At 43.3% G+C, this 20,185-nt stretch overlaps 1 protein-coding gene across 8 annotated transcripts in view; it reads right to left on the reverse strand.

The window, feature by feature from the left end:
* LOC137378448 (solute carrier family 12 member 5-like) overlaps nt 1–20,185 on the reverse strand; it is a 1,212,460-nt gene that overhangs the window by 83,849 nt on the left and 1,108,426 nt on the right. For all 8 annotated transcript variants that reach the window (XM_068048774.1, XM_068048773.1, XM_068048779.1 and 5 more), the window contains 6 exons: nt 18,989–19,163; nt 15,444–15,562; nt 9,938–10,036; nt 5,303–5,422; nt 2,027–2,131; nt 1,395–1,563 (listed from right to left, as the gene is read on the reverse strand). In XM_068048774.1, the coding sequence (XP_067904875.1) occupies nt 1,395–1,563; nt 2,027–2,131; nt 5,303–5,422; nt 9,938–10,036; nt 15,444–15,562; nt 18,989–19,163 (787 nt within the window). The remainder of the gene's footprint in view (nt 1–1,394; nt 1,564–2,026; nt 2,132–5,302; nt 5,423–9,937; nt 10,037–15,443; nt 15,563–18,988; nt 19,164–20,185) is intronic.

Genomic DNA, 20,185 nt, shown 5'->3' on the forward strand with positions numbered 1-20,185 from the left:
CCAACCTAGGCCTGACTTGCTGGCTGGCTCAGCATCGGAGTGAGCTGATTTCTTCACCCCCGCCACCCCACCCCCCGCACCCCCCCCCACTCCACCACCCCATGACCCCACGATCTGTGAACTACATCAGGGGCCTATTTGGCATTCACACCTCACTGGTGGCCTTTAAATAAGGCCAGAATCTAGATTTGGTTCAGGCCTCACACTGGCACGTGCAGCCATTCCTTGACTTGGCATCCATTTTGGGCAGGAGTTGAAATTCATGGACAGTGTCTTCCAGTGAGGAGGAGACAAAATTGGATTAGGGAAAAAAAGTATAATTTTATCCAGATATTTCAAAAAAATGTAAATTGTAAACTAGCAATCATAAATATTCTGGGAAAGAAATAGCACATATGTGTGATGTATGTGGCTGTTGAATTTTAGGTTTTTCCTCTGCATTAATGCTACACAATATCAATAAATGCATCCCTTACACTTTGGAAAGTACACTATGAAACTATTCTTTTATAGATACTTTAGCTTGGGATTACAGTACTCATCAAAATAAATGGCTTAAGTCAACATTAGAATTTAAATCTATTTCTTTTGAGATATTTGAATGAAGAGCTGACAGAACTGTATTTATCACAGTTTCTATTTCTGAATTGCATACAAGTCTGGCCTGCCAATCATTCCAGAGTTACACCAAATACTGGAGCAAAGATTTTAAATCCTGTAAACAGGCATCATGCTGTTCATGTTCTGACTGTTGGGAAGCCCATCCCTTCCCCAAGTGGCAGTAGGTTGGCAAATATTCACAGAAGTCAAAGGATGGCCAATGTGAGAAAAGGTAAAGTGTCACACTGGTGCAGTAGCGAATACTCTTCTGAGTTGGGTTGAGGTCTATTGCCAGGAGAGGGAACTTACCTGAGGTGACCTGGAAGTGCTTGACAATGACAGGTATTGCCTTAAATGAGAAGTGAACTATTCTGAGCACCTGATGCACAAAACTTGCCAAAAAAAAGTTAAGGAGGGAAGTTATAGAGTGTATTAATAAATTCCCGCATTTATCAGCACATTTTGGGAATTTATTGGACATTCTAAATTCAAGGGATTTTTTTCCACATCAAAGTATATTTATCTAGCAGCCTGATGAGAACTTTGTGTTTCATACTGCAACCTAAATATATTACAAGGGTCAAACACTTTTATTGACTTTGATAAACAACTTTGCACTGCTTAGTGAGTGTCATGGGACCTAGTTGCAAATTCTCAGTGAACATAAATTAGGAACTCTTTTCTGAACAAGCCAATCCTTATTCTATCTGTCCAGACTCTAGAATCATCCATATCAAATGAAGCTGATAACCTGCAGAAAAATACTGAGAGGATAAAACTAGGTTAGTGTGTACCTCTTCAGCCCGTTGGGCCTGGGTGTGATTCTCCAGGAAGCTGCCCTCCAATACTGAGCCCACAATGGTGAGTCCTTTCCCAGCCTTTAGCTGGCAGGTGAAAGTCAGAAGCTGTGGATGTTTGACATTCTGGTCTTGGTCCACCTTTACAAGTACCAGAAGCTGTGGCCTATCAGCAAACCAAATTATTTTGGTTAACTCAACATGTAACGAAAGAACATAAGCTTTCCAAACAGGATGATTATACATTTAAAACATATTTATCTATTATAATTGGAACGAATTCTTCAGTGTAATCCATTCCATAAAGCTTCTTTGGGAGAATAAGGGAATGATAAATCAGTTGGGGCCAATTACGTGTATACCCCTGAGGTAAACAAAACATTCTCTTCATCCAATCACTTCAATTAAGCAAACACAGCAGAGTGTATGGGGAACAGATGTTTTGTGTGACAGGCTGTGTTATTCAGCCCAACATATAACATTCAAGATGCTTACTATTGCCAAGTATGTAGACCTCTGGCCTTTTATCGTTGATAGTTATGAATTGCTGGCAGACTTGCAGATATTAACCCACTAGAGTTTTGCTATACAAGGATATTAAAGGTTAAAAGTTTAAATTGGTCCCTCACCTCCAGTTCTTGGTGTGAGGAGGACCTTCTTCCAGCCTGAGCAGTGCATAACGGGCTGCACTGAGGGACACACCACGGATTCCGTCTCCCCATTCTTTTTCAGCTCTGCAGGAAGGAAATAAGGATCAGTAAAACACTCTGTGGTTTACTGTCATATGAGTGAATCACATACACCTACGCATAACCTATCAGCAATGCATGACGATCTACTGGCTTGACACCATCCAATATAAAGCAGTCTGCTTAATCGACTCTCCATCCACCACCTAAAACATTCATTTCCTCCACCGCCGACACACAGTGACAGCAGTGTGTACCATCTATAAGATGCACTGCATGAACTCGCCAAGGCTCCTGCTACAGCACTTTCCAAGCCCACAGCCTCCACCACCTAGAAGGACAAGGGCAGTAGACACATGGGAACACCACCACCTGCAAATTCCCCTCAAGCCACACACCATTCTGACTTGGAACTATATCACGATTCCTTCAAAATCCTGGAACTCCCTCCCTAACAGCACTGTGTGTGTACCTACACCACATAGACTGCATTGGTTCAAGAAGGCAGCTCACCACCACCTTCTCAAGGGCAATTAGGGATGGGCAATAAATGCTGGCATAGCCAGAAACGCCCACATCCAATGAATGAATTGTAAAAAAGGATGGAACAGCAGCAATATTGCAATAATACCTTGCACAAAATGTACATTGTTTGGACTGCTTACTAGTCAAGGAAAACAGAATAATATTGCAGTACCTGTCATGTGATTGTGATTCTCCTCTAGGTTAAATACCATGAGAATTGCTTTCATTGTTTTACTGTTATTAACTTTTCTGATGCTGCCAATCAAACAGGTAATGTTATTCAATTTTGATGCTCTTGTCAGTTCATTCAGTTTGCTTTCATTGAATCACTGAAGTAGTTGCTTTCAACGCCTTCAGGCCAATTTTTATTAATATTTTTACAATGTCCTTCAAACACACTAGGGTTTTATTTGTGAACATTTGCAGCCTTATGGAATTCTTCTAAGTCATTGTTAAACAAGTTTCAGCTTCATGACCACCCTGCCATCCACTTTTCTTAAAGGATACTCAAGGGCCTATTCCTGCTATCTTTGCTCAGTTCAAGGCCCCATGGCCTTGTGCATTGCCTGCTGTGGAAATAAAATATCATATTTACAGAGAAAGAGCCTGTAACTCAGTCTAAGAGATTTCAGTGACTGATTAAACCATCAGAGTTTGTCTCATGGTCAAGAGAATCATTTGTAACTTACTTACAGTACCATGATTGCCTCCTTAGACTTATGGGGCAGATCTATTGTGCTGCTATTACACATTTACAGGCAATAACACAGCAGCCAGTACTGCCACCATTTCTAGCATTGGCTGCTGCAAGTTGAATGTATCCACCCAATTATTAGCAGGCACATTGAAATTATACATTAATACTGCATTGTCTTTCCTGTCATTAATATCTTAGCAATGTGTTCCTAGTGTCCAGCATTGCTCCAACAGAGGGAAAGAACGAAACTATGCCAAATGAATCAATTGCAGGGAGATTGATTGCATTGAGATGGTGGGCAAGTTAAAGAAAAAGATTCAGCCCCTGCAGACATTACAGCCACTTCTGAACCCCACCAATGTGGGTGACCCAGTAGTGATGGAAATAGCACCATTAGCAGCATTATTTGAGCCTGACCCAGGAAGATCTGCTGCATCTGCCTTCACCAAGATGGCGGGGGAGGGGTAGCAGGAGGTGTTATGAGGTGTAAAGTCCATGCCAGCGATTCAGAGAATTCCTAACAGATTGAAAAATCTACAAATAATTCAGGCCTGAGCTGGTTTTGAATATATATGCGCTAGCAACCTATCCAATTACATGCATTAATTTAACGACTTGCATTTTGTCTTGTTAGAGATATGCCGCTAGTAAGACTACAGTGGATTTAAACTGTAAATCAGGAGAAAACACAATGGTACATCATTAAATACATTCACTATTACTGTAATAAATAAATGAGAGATTAAATGACAAAAATGTCCCTGTACTTGCTTATTTATTAAGTACATAGCCACTTTTGTCATTTAACCACTCTCGCCCGCCACCCTATTATGGTGGTTGTCATCATTCCATCTGTGAAACACGATGGACATGCAACAAACAATCCATTTAAGTGCGTTGTCTTCTCTTGGTGCACCTTTGCTGATGACCGTGAAGGCCAATCCTTGACAGGCAGGTTCTGCCACAAACGCCGCACATGAAGCTGCCAAGTGATGCTGTGAGTTGTTGTTTTCAGCATTGGCCTTCACACCAATCCACAGGATGTGTTGCCATTTCTCTCTTTCACCAACTAGTGACTCCCAGGTGTGACAGTTGACATTTAGGGCCTTCATGTCATGCTTGCAAGCATCCTTGAAGCAGAGCTTTGGGTGCCCCACTGGTCATCTGGCCCCGGTTACCTCACCATACAGCAGGTCCTTGGGTATGCGACCATCTTCCATCCTGCGGACATGTCCAATCCACCAAAGCCGCCTCTGTTTGATTAGTGCCAAATCACTTAGGAGCTCTGTCTTTGAGCGGACTGCTGCATTTGTGACTTTGTTCTGCCAGGATATACCCATAATGTGCCTCAGACAGCGAAGATGAAAATTATTGAGCTTCTTTTCCTGGTAGCTATAAGTCACCCATGTTTCACAGCTATACTGCAAGGTGCTTAGAACATAAGCATTATAAACCATCAGCTATTACAGACCTCCCCATTTTCTTCTTTTGCTGTCCTCCTTCCTGGATCCCCCACCTTTTTCTTGACTCTTTATTTACTTACAAGCTGTTTATCTCCAACATCTTTCAAATCTGAAGGAAGATCTTAACCTGAAATGTTAGCTCTGTTTCTCTCTCCGCAGGTGCTGCCTGACCTGTTGAGTATTTTCCAGCACTTACAGTTTTTTAGCATATTTCTAGCATCCACACTAATTTGCTTTTGCAGTACAGGTCAAGTTGTCGACTGGCTCTTTCCTGACAATCGTGGATTAAAACCAAACATTAAAACCAATGTCTCTACTAGATCAGCATGAGAAAGAGACCAAGCTGTATCAGAGCTACAAAGCCAATACTGTTTAGTTTAGTAATAATATCTGCAAAGAGTAAATTTCAACATTGGCAGGACTTGGGCAGGTGGTCTGTAGAATCCAGGGATGCGAGGAGATTATTTTTATATACTACTGCCCAGAGTTCCAATTTGCAAATACTTGCATAAAATAAATGCAGAGACTTACCCATTGAACTCTATATATTTGTAGATAAGTCCAGCAATTACCATGGCCACTATTGCATAGTACCAGGAGCAAATAAACATCAGGGCCAGGCACAGGCTCATTCCCAGGAATGACATAGTCCTGTGGAAAAATGAAAGCTTGTCACGAGTGCAGAAATGTAAATGCCACAGACATGAGCAAATATGGTTCATTGAAGCACATTATTTGTGAACGATTCACGAGCCATTTATTTTGTGTTATACATTACAGAATTTCCATAATTGTGCCAGTAGCACCTCAATAAGATATGTCATTGGCTGTAAATGCTTTGGGATATCCTGAAGTTGTGAAAGGCACTATAGAAATGCAAGTTGTTTCTTTGCTCATTTGTACTGCAGGCTGGATTCTGCAAAAGCAGAAGGACTGGATGCACGGAGAATGTATATTTGATATCTTACCCTTCTGGCCAGAACCCCCTATAAGGAGGTGGCCTCTACAGGTTATCAATGGCAAAAGTGTGCTGCTATCCTGTACGGGGGTGTGGAGGGCTTGTTTTATTTTGCACTCTGAAGATAGTGGATCTAATGATAATGCTGTTGGAGCAGCTATTTCATTTTTCTGCCGTCGGCACTTTGTTGTCAGAACTACCCAGGAAACTACCTCCTGAGGAGGGTTTTGGTGCCTGCAATAACACTGGTGCTGGGTCATTTATACTACAGGGCTGCCTTTGATGGCAATCTTGGGGCATTAGTGCCAGGCTGCTGTCCAAAATCATCCAACATCAACTTTCACTGGTTCTCTTAGTACCTATCGTTGTCTTCTGAATTAGTTCTACATTTTTAACTGAAAATCTATTTCAATATTTTAAAGGTCCATAAGAGAGATGCGGGGCTACTTGGGACACCACAACATCATCTTTACTGGAATTGACTTAATGTGCTGTGGTTGTTGGAGAGAGTTCAGAATACATGAGAGGATGAACCATGAAGGCTGGATCATTAAGGCTGGCGCTCCATCAATTGCCTTCACCCAGCTGTTCATCCATTTAAGAAAAATCTTAAAATGTCCTAGTGGAGATGGCCATTAACAATTTGAATGAACTTCATGCATCAGTGGCATTGCGCAGCTGAACAGATAATGAATTACCTGTAATAGGAAGTGACAGCCCAGTTGAGGTCTCATTGCCCTTTACGGTTGAGCAAACCTTATTTGCAAGTTTTACTTTTTCTTCAAAATCATTTCTTTGCAACATAAATCTATGCCAAAAGTTGCACTTTGGACGAATGCGTAGTAATGTGTATAGTTTTCTGTGGTTTTATCTATCCCCTCATGCAATAAATGACTGCTGTTCGAGGTTAGTTGTCTGACACTGGTAGTTCTCCGAGATGCCTATTCTTTATTTATGTATTTAGACAGTGCACATTAATGAGTTACCCCTGCAGTGAGACCTAAGTTTGTTCAAGCTCTATATCAACACATTTTCCAGAAGGGGCACAGGCTATCAACAGAAAGGAAGGAAAGAAAAACTTGTATTTGTATAGCATCTTTCACAGTCTCAGGAGTCCCAAAGCACTTTAAAGCCAATTGAGTACTTTTTGAAGTGTAATCACTATACTAATGTAAGAAACATGACAGCCAATTTTCACACAAGACCTCACAAACAGCAAATAATGACCAGTTTAAAAAAAATATTTGCTGAGGGACAAATATTGGTCAGGGCTCTGGGGGTAACTCCCCTGCTGTTCTTCAAAATAGTGTGACGACCGAGGCTGGAGGAGTACACTGCCTTTCTCTAGTTCCATTTCTCCACTGACACTGGTCACAACATACATTTAAATGTTTTACCCAGTTACCAATACAACAATTATATACTTTATCTATTTTAGTTTCAGAATAAAATCCACCAATCAGGTTTCCTTAATAAACAACAAAATTATTAATTTACAATAAAACAAGACTTATTCAAACAAGATGCAAAGTTGATTAACACACAGGTTGAAATATGAAAGTTCCCTTCTAAATTAACCCAACACACACACACACTGGTTAAAGAAACAATAAATAACTTTTCTCTGTGCAGAGATCTCTTTACAAAAAAGACAAAAAATACTTTGGCCTAACACTTGTTAATTCTCTGTAAACAGCTCCCTGAGCCACCAAGGCTCCTGCTGTTTACTTAGCTTAAGACATGTGACTTCCAGTGAGGGTTTGTTTTGAAACAAAATCTCAAGTCTGTCCAGTGACCTTTTAAAAATAAACCAAAGTCCAGCAATCATGGAATCTCTTCAGTCTTTCAAATGAATCCATTTTCACAGTTTGTAAACACGAATTCTCAAAAACATTAAAAAAATGGAAGCACTTTCATAACAATAGTACCATGGGATCTTTTATGTCCACCTGAGAGGGCAGATGGGGCCTCGGTTTAATGTTTCATCTAAAAGACAGCAGCTCTGAAGTGCAGCACTGCCTCAGTACAGCACTGAAATGTCAGCCTAGTGTTGTAACCTTATGACTCAGAAGATAGAGTGCTACCACTAATCCACGGTTAACACCGTAATATGGAGCAGGTCTTTACCCTCCTGAGCCCTGATACGCTGAAGTGAACTGTCGTACTTGCACTGTCATTTTAGCGAAGCCAAACATGTGACCATGTGGTCTGTGTGTCTCTGTGCAATCACCACTGAGACATAACAGGACACGCAGAGGAATGTATTGAATTGACTATCCATTATAGACTTTTCACAAAAACAGAAACATTTAAAGTAAGATACCAAGTGTTTAACTTGTTAGTCCATTAATATTAGAAAGGTGCATAAAACTTATGCCAGTAATGAGTTATTGTGTGTAAAATGTATAGGGTACTGATGTGGGATGTTAAGCTTATTACTTCACTTTACATCTATACATGGATAATTTTTGTGGGTAAGAAAAATGAATGATCTCCGGCACATTTTTATCAGCTGATTAAAAACCTGTGAAGTCTTTGAAAATTTTTGTGTTGCATCTTAAGGGTTAAAATGTAAACATATGGGTTAATTGGGGAAAGGGGAGGGGGAGAGCCTAAGAACAAAGAACAAAGACAATTACAGCACAGCAACAGGCCCTTCGGCCCTCCAAGCCTGCGCCGATCCAGATCCTCTATCTAAACATATCGCCTATTTTCTAAGGGTCTGTATCTCTTTACTTCCTGCCCATTCATGTATCTGTCTAGATACATCTTAAAAGACGCTATCGTGCCCGCGTCTACCACCTCCGCTGGCAACGCATTCCAGGCACCCATCACCCTCTGCGTAAAGAACTTTCCACGCATATCCCCCCTAAACTTTACCCCTCTCACTTTGAACTCGTGACCCCTAGTAATTGAATCCCCCACTCTGGGAAAAAGCTTCTTGCTATCCACCCTGTCTATACCTCTCATGATTTTGTACACCTCAATCAGGTCCCCCCTCAACCTCCGTCTTTCTAATGAAAATAATCCTAATCTACTCAACCTCTCTTCATAGCTAGCGCCCTCCATACCAGGCAACATCCTGGTGAACCTCCTCTGCATCCTCTCCAAAGCATCTACATCCTTTTGGTAATGTGGCGACCAGAACTGCATGCAGTATTCCAAATGTGGCCGAACCAAAGTCTTATACAACTGTAACATGACCTGCCAACTCTTGTACTCAATACCAGGTCCGATGAAGGAAAGCATGCCGTATGCCTTCTTGACCACTCTATTGACCTGCGTTGCCACCTTCAGGGAACAATGGACCTGAACACCCAAATCTCTCTGTACATCAATTTTCCCCAGGACTTTTCCATTTACTGTATAATTCACTCTTGAATTGGATCTTCCAAAATGCATCACCTCGCATTTGCCCTGATTGAACTCCATCTGCCATTTCTCTGCCCAACTCTCCAATCTATCTATATTCTGCTGTATTCTCTGACAGTCCCCTTCACTATCTGCTACTCCACCAATCTTAGTGTCGTCTGCAAACTTGCTAATCAGACCACCTATACTTCCCTCCAAATCATTTATGTATATCACAAACAACAGTGGTCCCAGCACGGATCCCTGTGGAACACCACTGGTCACACGTCTCCATTTTGAGAAACTCCCTTCCACTGCTACTCTCTGTCTCCTGTTGCCCAGCCAGTTCTTTATCCATCTAGCTAGTACACCCTGGACCCCATGCGACTTCACTTTCTCCATCAGCCTACCATGGGAACCTTATCAAACGCCTTACTGAAGTCCATGTATATGACATCTACAGCCCTTCCCTCATCAATCAACTTTGTCACTTCCTTGATATCTGCACATTGTTTAAAATTCATTCTCATAGCTCATGATATCATCAGAACCTCTTGATGATGTATTACCTTATAAGTGCCAGACGTCTGCTATCCTCAATGTAACACATTCCAAGGCAGCTGCTATCTTCTGTACAACATATCTATAATATGTTCTGATGTACTTGTTATCTCTATGACACACACTAAGCAATCTGTTATTCTCCATGTAACACACTCTGAGACATCTGTAATCCTTTATGTAGCACACGCTGCTGTATTCAAGTGTTTTTTTTAATGCTTTTGTCTGGATGACACAAAAATGACAAGGCCAAAAACATGGTAGATTAGAGATCATTTCAGGAAAGTTTGTCATACCAGTGGTAATATTTGAATCTGGGTCTCCAGTTGGGGGTTCGGAGTAGGGTCTGTAGAGCACAGGCCAGGTTCACAAACATGTAGCACATCAAGAAAAACCTGAGGACAAAAAAATAAAGTCACTTGCTTCGTTTCATAAAGGAAATTGGACCATTTTTCTTTTGTTCACCCATCAATATTAAAGACCACACAAGGGGCTGGATTTTAACAAGCACTCGATGTCGTGATCCGTGGTGACGGTAGGCCTGAAGATGGCTCCGGTTGAGGCTCGCCATGGACCTCGATGCCGGCAGGGCCCGGCCCGATCCACCCGGCGGCGGTGAGGCTCTGTGGCGGCCCCCCCCACCGCAGGGTGATGGGAAACTACTTAACGTATGTTAAACAAGTGAATGAATAAATTACAATACACTCACCTGCAATCTTGAGGGCCCGTCCAGGGAAAGGCGGCATGACACTGGTGGGGAGGGGGGAGGAGGTAAGAGTTTCATTGTGTGGGGTGGGAGAGGGGGTGGGAAACGAGGTGAAGTGCACATAATGGGTGTAGGGGATGGTGGGAAGGGTTGAAGTTCAAACTTTGTGCAGTCAGTGGGGGACAGGTCACATTTAAAAGGTTTTGTGGGGGGGAAAGGGCAATTACAGAATTCACAGAATTGTTACAGTGCAGAAGAAGCCATTCGGCCTTTCACGAGTGGGAGCAGTTTCTCCCTATCTGCTCTGTCCAGACCCCTCATGATTTTGAATACCTCTATCAAATCACTTGTCAGCCTTGTCTTCTCCACCTCTCTGCCTTCTGTTCTGCCTCAACTCCACCTTCCTGGCTGCTCCCCATATTCCTTGATTCTCAAGAAACCAAAAATCCCTCAAACTTAAATACTCAATGATGGAGCATCCACAACCTTTTGGGATATACAATCAGAAGATTCACAACCCTCTGTGTGAAAAAATTTCTCCTCAGCTCAGTCCGAAATGATGGACCCCAATTCTGAGACTGTGCCCCCATGTTCTAGAGTCCTCATTCAGGGGAAACAACCTCTCAGTGTCTAACCTGTCAAGCCCCATCAGAATCCTGTGTGCTTCAATGATTTTTCTAAACTCCAGCGAACATAGGCCCAATTTACTCAGCCTCTCATCATAGGACAACCCACTCATTTCAGAAACCAATCTAGTGAAACTTCGCTGTACCACCTTCAATGCAAGTATATCCTTCCTTAGATATAGAGACCAAAACTGCACACAGTACTCCAGGTGTGGTCTCACCGAAGCCTTATATAATTGTAGCAAGACCTCTTTTATTCCTGTACTCCAATCCCCTTGCGACATTTGTCTTCCTAACTGCTTTGTGTAGCTGCATGCTTACTCTCTGTGTTCCTTGTACGGGTACACCCAAGTTACTCTGGATATCAACATTTAGAAGTTTTACGCCTTTGAAAAAATATGCTACTTTTTTATTCTTGTTACTAAAGTGAATAACCTCACACTTCTGCACATTATACTTCATCTGCTACCTTGCTGGCCACATACACCAACAATCACCGCATGCACACTTGTATATTACCATGCACAGACTGTGCTAAAGTCTCACAGCAGAGCATGGTCTTGGAACCTACTTGCCATTGGACCAGGTCCTGCTCTGCCAAGACCATGCGGTTGCTGGAACAGTTCCTACAGATTGGAGGGTAGCTAATGTAACCCCACTATTTAAAAAGGGAGGTAGAGAGAAAGCAGGGAATTATAGCCTGATGTTGGTAGTGGGGAAAATTCTAAAGTCCATTATCAAAGATTTTGTAGCAGAGCACTTGGAGAACAGTGGTAGAATCAGACAGAGTCAGCATGGACTTACGAAAGGGAAATCATGCTTGACAAATCTACTAGAATTCTTCAAGTATTCAACTAGTAGAGTTGATGAGGGGGAGCCAGTGGATGTGGTTTATTTGGACTTTCAGAAGGCTTTCGACAAAGTCCCACATAAGAGATTAGCATGTAAAATTAAAGCGTATGGGATTGGGGGTAGTGTATTGCGATGAATAGAAAATTGGTTGGTAGACAGGAAACAAAGAATAGGGATAAATAGGTCTTTTTCTGAATGGCAGGCAGTAACTAGTGTGGTACCGCAGGGATCGGTGCTAGGACCCCAGCTCTTCACAATATATATTAATGATTTAGATGAGGGAACTAAATGTAATATCGCCAAATTTGCAGATGACACAAAACTGGGTGGGAGGGTGAGTTGTGAGGAGGATGCAGCGAGGCTTCAGGATGATTTGGACAAGTTGAGTGAGTGGGCAAATGCATGGCAGATGCAGTATAATGTGGATAAATGTGAGGTTATTCACTTTGGTAGCAAAACCAGGAAGGCACATTATTAACTGAACAGCTATAAACTGAGAGAGGGGAATATGCAATGAGACTTTAGATTTTAGATTAGATTAGATTAGAGATACAGCACTGAAACAGGCCCTTCGGCCCACCGAGTCTGTGCCGACCATCAACCACCCATTTATACTAATCCTACACTAATCCCATATTCCTACCAAACATTCCCACCTGTCCCTATATTTCCCTACCACCTACCTATACTAGTGACAATTTATAATGGCCAATTTACCTACCAACCTGCAAGTCTTTTGGCTTGTGGGAGGAAACCGGAGCACCCGGAGAAAACCCACGCAGACACAGGGAGAACTTGCAAACTCCACACAGGCAGTACCCAGAATCGAACCCAGGTCCCTGCAGCTGTGAGGCTGCAGTGCTAACCACTGCGCCACTGTGCCGCCCCAACACTTGGGTGTTCTCGTACATAAGTCGCTGAAGGTAAGCATGCAGTTCCAACAGGTGGTAAAAAAGGCAAATGGTATGTTGGCCTTCATAGCGAGAGGATTCGAATACAGGAGCAGGGATGTCTTGCTGCAATTATACAGGGCTTTGGTGAGGCCACACCTGGAATATTGTGTGCACTTTTGGTCTCCTTATCTGAGGAAGGATGTTCTTGCTATAGAGGGAGTGCAGCGAAGGCTTACCAGACTGATTCCTGGGATGGCGGGACTGACGTATGAGGAGAGATTGAGTCGGTTAGGATTATATTCGCTGGAGTTCAGAAGAGTGAAGGGGGATCTCATAGAAACCTATAAAATTCTAACAGGACTTGACAGGGTAGATGCAGGAAGGATGTTCCCGATGGTGGGGGGAGTCCAGAGCTAGGGGTCATAGTCTAAGGATATGGGGTAAACCATTCAGGACTGAGATGAGGAGAAATTTCTTCACCCAGAGAGTGGTGAACCTGTGGAATTCGTTACCACAGAAAGCAGTTGAGGCCAAAACATTGTATGTTTTCAAGAAGGAGTTACATATAGCTCTTGGGTTTAAAGGGATCAAAGGATATGGGGTGAAAGCGGGTACAGGTTACTGAGTTAGATGATCAGCCATGATCATAATGAATGGCGGAGCAGGCTCGAAGGGCCTCCTATTTTTTATGCTTCTATGCTTCTATATGTATAGATTTGGGATCAGCACAAGGTGAGTCACTGGGCATGAACGAGCTCCAGCCAGGCCACAGGGAAAGGATAGTTTGCGTGCCATCCCATCGGAGAATGAGGTTGCTGGAAGAAGCTCAGATGAGGGCTTCAATCGGGCAACCTATAAGAGAATGCTGGTTTGCATGCACACTGGGATGCTTGGTGCATTGGCAAGCCTGCCAGAGAGCCTCTTGTCACTGAAGAGTGTGACTCCAATGTGGCACAGGGCTTCGTGCAGAGCTTGGAGCCCATCCTTTTCACCACGGAAGTGGTGGCCAACTTCATGACAGCACTTGCGGACCCAGCTATGATGCAGCATCTGGTGGCTGATGTCTCAGTGCTGAAGTGGAAGCTCAAACAGAGGTCATACTTGCTACCTTGCAAGCTTAGACTGCTGCCATCATGGCTGCGGATCTGAGTGTTTAAAGGGACAAGCAGGCTCTCGTGGCAATCCAGCAATCTGTGCTCCAACTGAGGTGTTGCCCCATGGGAGTGGTAGTGACACTGTGGAGCATGAACCTGTTCTCCTCTCCCAGGATGAAAACACTTGTGCACCTGCCACTGCCACATCACCAGTGCCCTTGCTGGTGCCTCTCTGCCGCCCATGCTGAGGTGATGCAGTCTGAAGCCAGGACCTCAAGGCCTAAAGCTGTCTGAGGGTATCCTTCAAGGCCAGCTGAAGGTCTCCTAACATTGTTATGAGGTCACTGGGAAAGCAAATAGGGTTTTAGAGTGCATTTTTATGACTGAGCAACATAAAACCTGGAATACTATAATTTGATTGGACAAGGCATTCATACAGCCACAAATAAAGTGCCGTGGCCCTGCGTGGTCCATATACATGGTGGGAAAAATGTCCAGAGGAGGCTGACCAAAATGATGGTCTGAGGGTCATCAGCTATTAGGATAGGCCCAAGAATTTCACTTCTTTCAATGGCTTAGAAGAGATCTGATTGAAGGGAACTCTCAAAGGGAATAGATTCTGTCCAGTGGAAAGCTGATTTGATTCAGATAGCGATGGGAGAATTCAGAAGCAAGAATGTGTAAAGTAAATGAAAAAAGAGTTAGGTTCGATGTTGGAAATGTTTTATTTTCGCAAAACATAGTTGACCTTGGGAACTGATTACCAGGTGATGCAGTGAATATGGATTCCCTGAAGTCCATCAAACGAAGTTCCTAAGACTGGAGGATACTTCAAGTTACGAAAGATATGTTGCTGGGTGGCTAAGATGACTGTCTTCTAGAATTGATACTAATTTTATTTTGGAGGCGAACTTATCACAGCTTTAGCAAAACTGACCCTGGATTTCCTTTTTCTTGTATTTTCTTTACCATTCCCAGGCAATTTCATGATTGGGGAGTGGACCAAATGGTGTGCAAGGCTGTACTGCTGTGGATAGGGTAGGTTTGATGGACCAGATGGCCTTTACTCATCCTTAAATTCTGTCTATTGGTCTCCAAAGTTTAATGGAGAAATGTGCAGTTTTTGGTCAGATGATGCAGTACATTGATGTCCCAATACATCATGCCACCTGAGGCTGGGACATATGCTCATATTCACAGTTCCTTGGCCCATAAATTACCAATGGGAAGCATGAAAATGGGCAAGATGTTTTCACACAGAAGAGAAAGTGCTAGTGTTTGTCATCTAACTTAGTCCGAACTATCTTATAGTGAACACTTCCAGGTCAAGACAGCAAGGTTCAGGGTGCAAATGAATCCCTGTTTACCACAGGAATTGAAGCATTGGTACTTTCTGGGACAAAACTGTTCAACCGCCAGTCAAGTACATACAAATAGATTTTACAGATTATTCCTTTCAGCATGGAACACAATTGGAATTGTTCTTGGAATAATGGGTAAAAAAATTCGTGGGATCCACTGACCAACCCACCTAGATTCCCAATATGTGCGAAACTCCATGCTAACAACACAGGTTGGTAAAAATCTACCCTTTATTTGCAGGTCAGTAATATTCCAAAATGTGTACGTACATAGAGAGGATTGGGGCCACCTCATCCAGTGAGGCAATGAGGATTCCCGTTTCACAGATACATGCTGTTAGTAACAGGGCCCAAGTGGGTTCACCATTTGCTTTTCCATGACCGAACACCTGAGAAATACAGAAGAATAAGACAACTGCAGCAACAGAATGAAAAATGATGCACATTCGCAACTGGAGACTACTTTAAAAATAGCACAACATTCAAATGTAGATAACCTTACTGTAGATAATGCAGTAAGAGAAGATCCCTTTTTGGGGAATGAAAACTAGACAATTATCACTCTTATTCACTTCATCCCTGTCCCAGCATTGTCAATTTGTAAATCCCTGTTGAAAGTACATTTGTATTGGATGCAGGAATTAGATTAGGACATTCTGTCAGGGGAAGGGGAACAGCCAGAAGTTATGGTCCATATTGGAAGCAATGACATAGTGCTGCGGTCCTACAGGCAGAGATTGAGCAGCTCGGAACAGGGTTAAAAAACAGGATCTCAAAGGTAGTAATCTCATTGCTAGTGAGTATAGAAACAGGAAGATAGTGCAGGTCTATGCATGACTGGAGAAGTGGTGCAGGATGGACGGTTTCAGATGCTTGGGGCATTGGGACCAGTTCTGGGCACCTTTACAAGATGACCAGGTTGCACCTGAACACAGCCAGGGTCAATGTTTGCACTGGAAGGTTAGCTAGTACTGTTGGGGAGGGTTTAAAATAACTTGGCAGGGGGAAGGGAGTCAGAAAATAGCAAAAAGGAGCAGAAATGAGATCAGAGAACAGAGAGAGAAAAACACAATATATTAAAAATATCCCAAAAATTGCAAGGATCAGATTGTGTAAAACAAGTAATTGTGAATCGGCAGTTTGCTTTACATCTATTCCATTGATTCAACAGAAACAAAAATCAGCAGCCATGTAAAACAGGCTGCTGATTTGTTATCATTTACTTACACTATTACAGAAAGTAACAATGAACCTCATTATATGTAAGATTTTCACTCATCTGACATGAGGGGGGAGATTTCAACCCTATTCAGCTGGCTGAAACCAGGTGAATGGGCAGTTAAAAATCATCAGTTATTTACCCACATTGGAGCTGCTGGGAGCTGCTGGATACTGATTTTTACTTGCTCAATTAAGCAGGTGACAAGGACAGCCACCCAAAGCTGTTGGGATCCATTTTACATATGCATGTTGGGTCCTGATGATGTTATCAGGAACCAGCCGTAATTGTAACGTAAGTGTGGGGAGGAACCCATGGTGAATTTTCCAGCTGGCCCAACCACACAGGGGAGCAGAAGATGCCCAGAAAGACAAGCTTTTAGAATTTTTAAAAACTTTCCTCATTGGCCATGAGGAGAAGACTTCATTGCACCTGAGGGGCTGAAATTTATAGTCCCGCCGCTGAAATTGGCGGCGGGCGAAAACACTCGCGGCCCTCACATCGCAGAGCTGCCGCAATATTAAGTGTGGCGGCTCATTTAAATAGCCAGGGCAGAACACCACCCCCCACACCCAACGACATGGAGGGGGCGGGCTATCCATTCCCGGCAATGGCGCAGGCGCTGATGCCATTTGTAATGGGCTTTGAGCCCTACCATTTCATTTAAATATTAAAGGTACATTGATGTAAAAAAGTTAAATAAATTTATCTTGCCCCTCTCCCACCCCCCCAATAACCATAGAATTAATTACTTGCCCTCTACCCCCCAAAATACCTTGTCCAGCTGACCTTCCCCGCACCCCCCCCAAAGTGCATAAACTTTACACTATAACCCAACCCACCATCCCCTACACCAATAATATGACTTTGATGCTGCTCCCCCCCAACTACACTGAGAAACCTACCCGCTCCCCCCTCCACACCAGTGTTCCACCTCGGTTCCCTGGACAGGAATCCGAAGGCATGGGAGTGCCTGCCACCGGCACGAAGATTGCTCTGGGACAGATGGCGAGATGTAACGGTAATTAATTTGCTTATTTTAATGCATTTAAATATTTAAATTGGGGCTCCCGTCACGGAGGGGCGGAGGGGCGGGGGGCTGCCACGAGGCCTCTCCGCCGCCGACAATATCGGAACTGGCCTTCCCGGCATTGAGGTCCATGGTAGTCCTCTCCCGGAGGCATTTTCTGGCACCCCGCCTGCCCCCTGCCGCCACGACCCCTTATGTTGGAGGGGTCTGTAGAATACAGCCCATGGTTTCGAACACGGTGAGGCCACCTTCCACTGCTTCTTTGCATCCCTGATACCAAATCACTTTCTACACAAACACACGGGTCAAAAATGTGCATTTCTGCTATTTTACTAATCTTAGAAAGAAAACAGTTTGCTTGATCTATAAAATAAAATGTCTTGGGATTTAGAGATTTCTGTTCTCAATGAAAGCAGATGGATTTTTCTGTGGAGGCAAGTGTCAGATTCTATCACAGAAATCCACTGCATTACACAATTATATGTACAAAATATGCCACAGAATGCTCAAGGCTCAGAGTGCAGAAGATTAGCAACAGTTCAAGAGAATCTGTCTCTTCAATTCAAAGATATGAAATTTTGTTAAAATGTAGCCAAGAAGGGAATGAGACCACAATAGCATTTCAGCACCACATCATGTAACAAAGGACGTATAAAGGCCATAGCTGGTGCCCTTGCCATATCCAATTACTGTTGTCGAGGACCACACCAATCCCATTACGCATGCGCACTGATGTTATTGTTTGTTTGGAAGACATCATTGGATGCATTTGGAATCCTCCGACATATAGTACATGACTGGATTGCTTTCCGTCAGGAATGCTTGTGGTGTGAAAATCAAAGTATCCAGCAAACAGTCTAAATCCAGCAACTCCATATTTTTCCTCACCACCTCTTCACTCTGCCTTAAGGTATAGAAGATAAGGAGTACTAACTGTTGCTTTTGCCTGTGGCACTCTCTATGGGGGGAAGATTTCCTCTGCATGTTATGAATAGCTAAATCATAAGCATGTACTTTATAATCAGATGAATTCACAAGCACAAGTGTACTATTGAGGGGAAGGAGTTAAGATCAAAAGAAGTCAACCCTAGCTTTTTTTTTTACTATAAGCCCACGTGTCACTGCCCTTGCATTCAGGGACTGATGTGGAGGGATTATAAGTGCTGGTTTGACCGCACCCCCCTGTTCCCTGATAAGATGCTGAATCAGGAATGGTGCTCCTTAAACTTTTGTATTGAAGTACTGTCAATTGTCAACATATCTTCATGGAACTAAACATTAACAAAATAAGCCTTGCGACAGTTCTAATATACTCCCCATAGTTTTCAAACTGCCTGTGATTTTATCTCAATTTACACAAGGCTCTGTAGCCCCAAAGTTAATGCTCAATGCTTAGTGTACCTTACTGTCTTTTCCAATCATCTCATGATGGACAGATAACCTGGTTTGCAAGCTCCAACCTGAATGAAATGCAATTTTCATATATCTAATATAGCCCATTACTTTGTGTTCTCCAACACAGTCATCCTTCTTCTGATGAAAACAAGTAAAGTAGCAAATACAAACCCGTAGGAAAGGTACGATCCCATCTCGAGAGATGGCCTGCAGGAGACGAGGGGCACCTGTCAGACTCTGAAGACCAGCACCACACGTGGAGAAGAATGAACCAATCACAATGACCCATGGAGACGGCCAGGACAATGTTCCAATCACAAGATTCCCATTCACAGCCTCTCCAAATCTAGAAAAACAAATACTCTGGTTTACAAAGCAACTCAACATGGTTCTAATTGTTTATGGTATTTAGAATCAATATGGTTTACCCAACAAGCTATAATAATGGTAAAAATCTGTCACTAAAATTGATCAAACCTGCAACTGATTGTGATTCTAGTTCAATGCAAAATACATAATTTTATTTTTACTTTACAGTTCTGATGAAGGGTCCAAACTGAAATTCTTTCAGAGGCTGGCAGACCTTACATTACCTTACTCACCCCCCAAAATACTTATCTTGACTACATGACCTTCCCCCCCTCCCCACCCCACAAAGTTCATAAGCTCTAACCCTCAGCCCCTTCCCACCATCCTCCCAACTAATACAAAGAGTTTGACCCTGCTCCCCCTCTCCCACACTGAGAAAATTGCCTCCACCCCCCCCCCCCCCCCGACCTCCCAACAGGAATCACACCTCGTTTCTCCAGATGGGGATTTGAAGGCACGTCAATGCTGGCTGCTGGGATGAAGATCGCAACCTGCTGTCTGAATCGCAGCAGCATGCATGTTAATGAATGTTAAGTGCCCATCTGAATATTGTAATCTTGGTCCCATCGCCGAGCGGTGGGGGGGGCCAACATGAGGCCTCACCGCCACCACCAAGATCGGGATGGGCCCTGTCGGCATCGAGGTCGGTAGTGGGCCTCATCCGGAGCAATCTTCATGCCACCCCCTCCATCGTTCCCGAGAGTTGCAGTTTCAGTCTTATTGCCTCTCAAATCTCCTCAGCTCTGCTCACAATAGCCTTGATGGTGTGGATCCATCAGTATTTCTTTAAGTCACCGAAAGCAGCTGCTGCAACTGGTATTTGCCAATAGCCAGCTTCCAGTCTCATCAGCTTGTCTGCAAAACACTCTTCCTGCAGTCTGCTTGACCTCTGCAATCTTGTAATCTGAGCTTTTATAGCTCTAGTCACACACCTCTGGTCAAATCACTCTGTGTCTTATATGGTTCCAACCAGTTCAGTCTCCCTAGAACCTTGCAGTT

The sequence above is a fragment of the Heterodontus francisci genome, chromosome 16 (genome assembly GCF_036365525.1).
Source record: "Heterodontus francisci isolate sHetFra1 chromosome 16, sHetFra1.hap1, whole genome shotgun sequence".
In the NCBI taxonomy this organism is placed as follows: Eukaryota; Metazoa; Chordata; class Chondrichthyes; order Heterodontiformes; family Heterodontidae; genus Heterodontus; species Heterodontus francisci.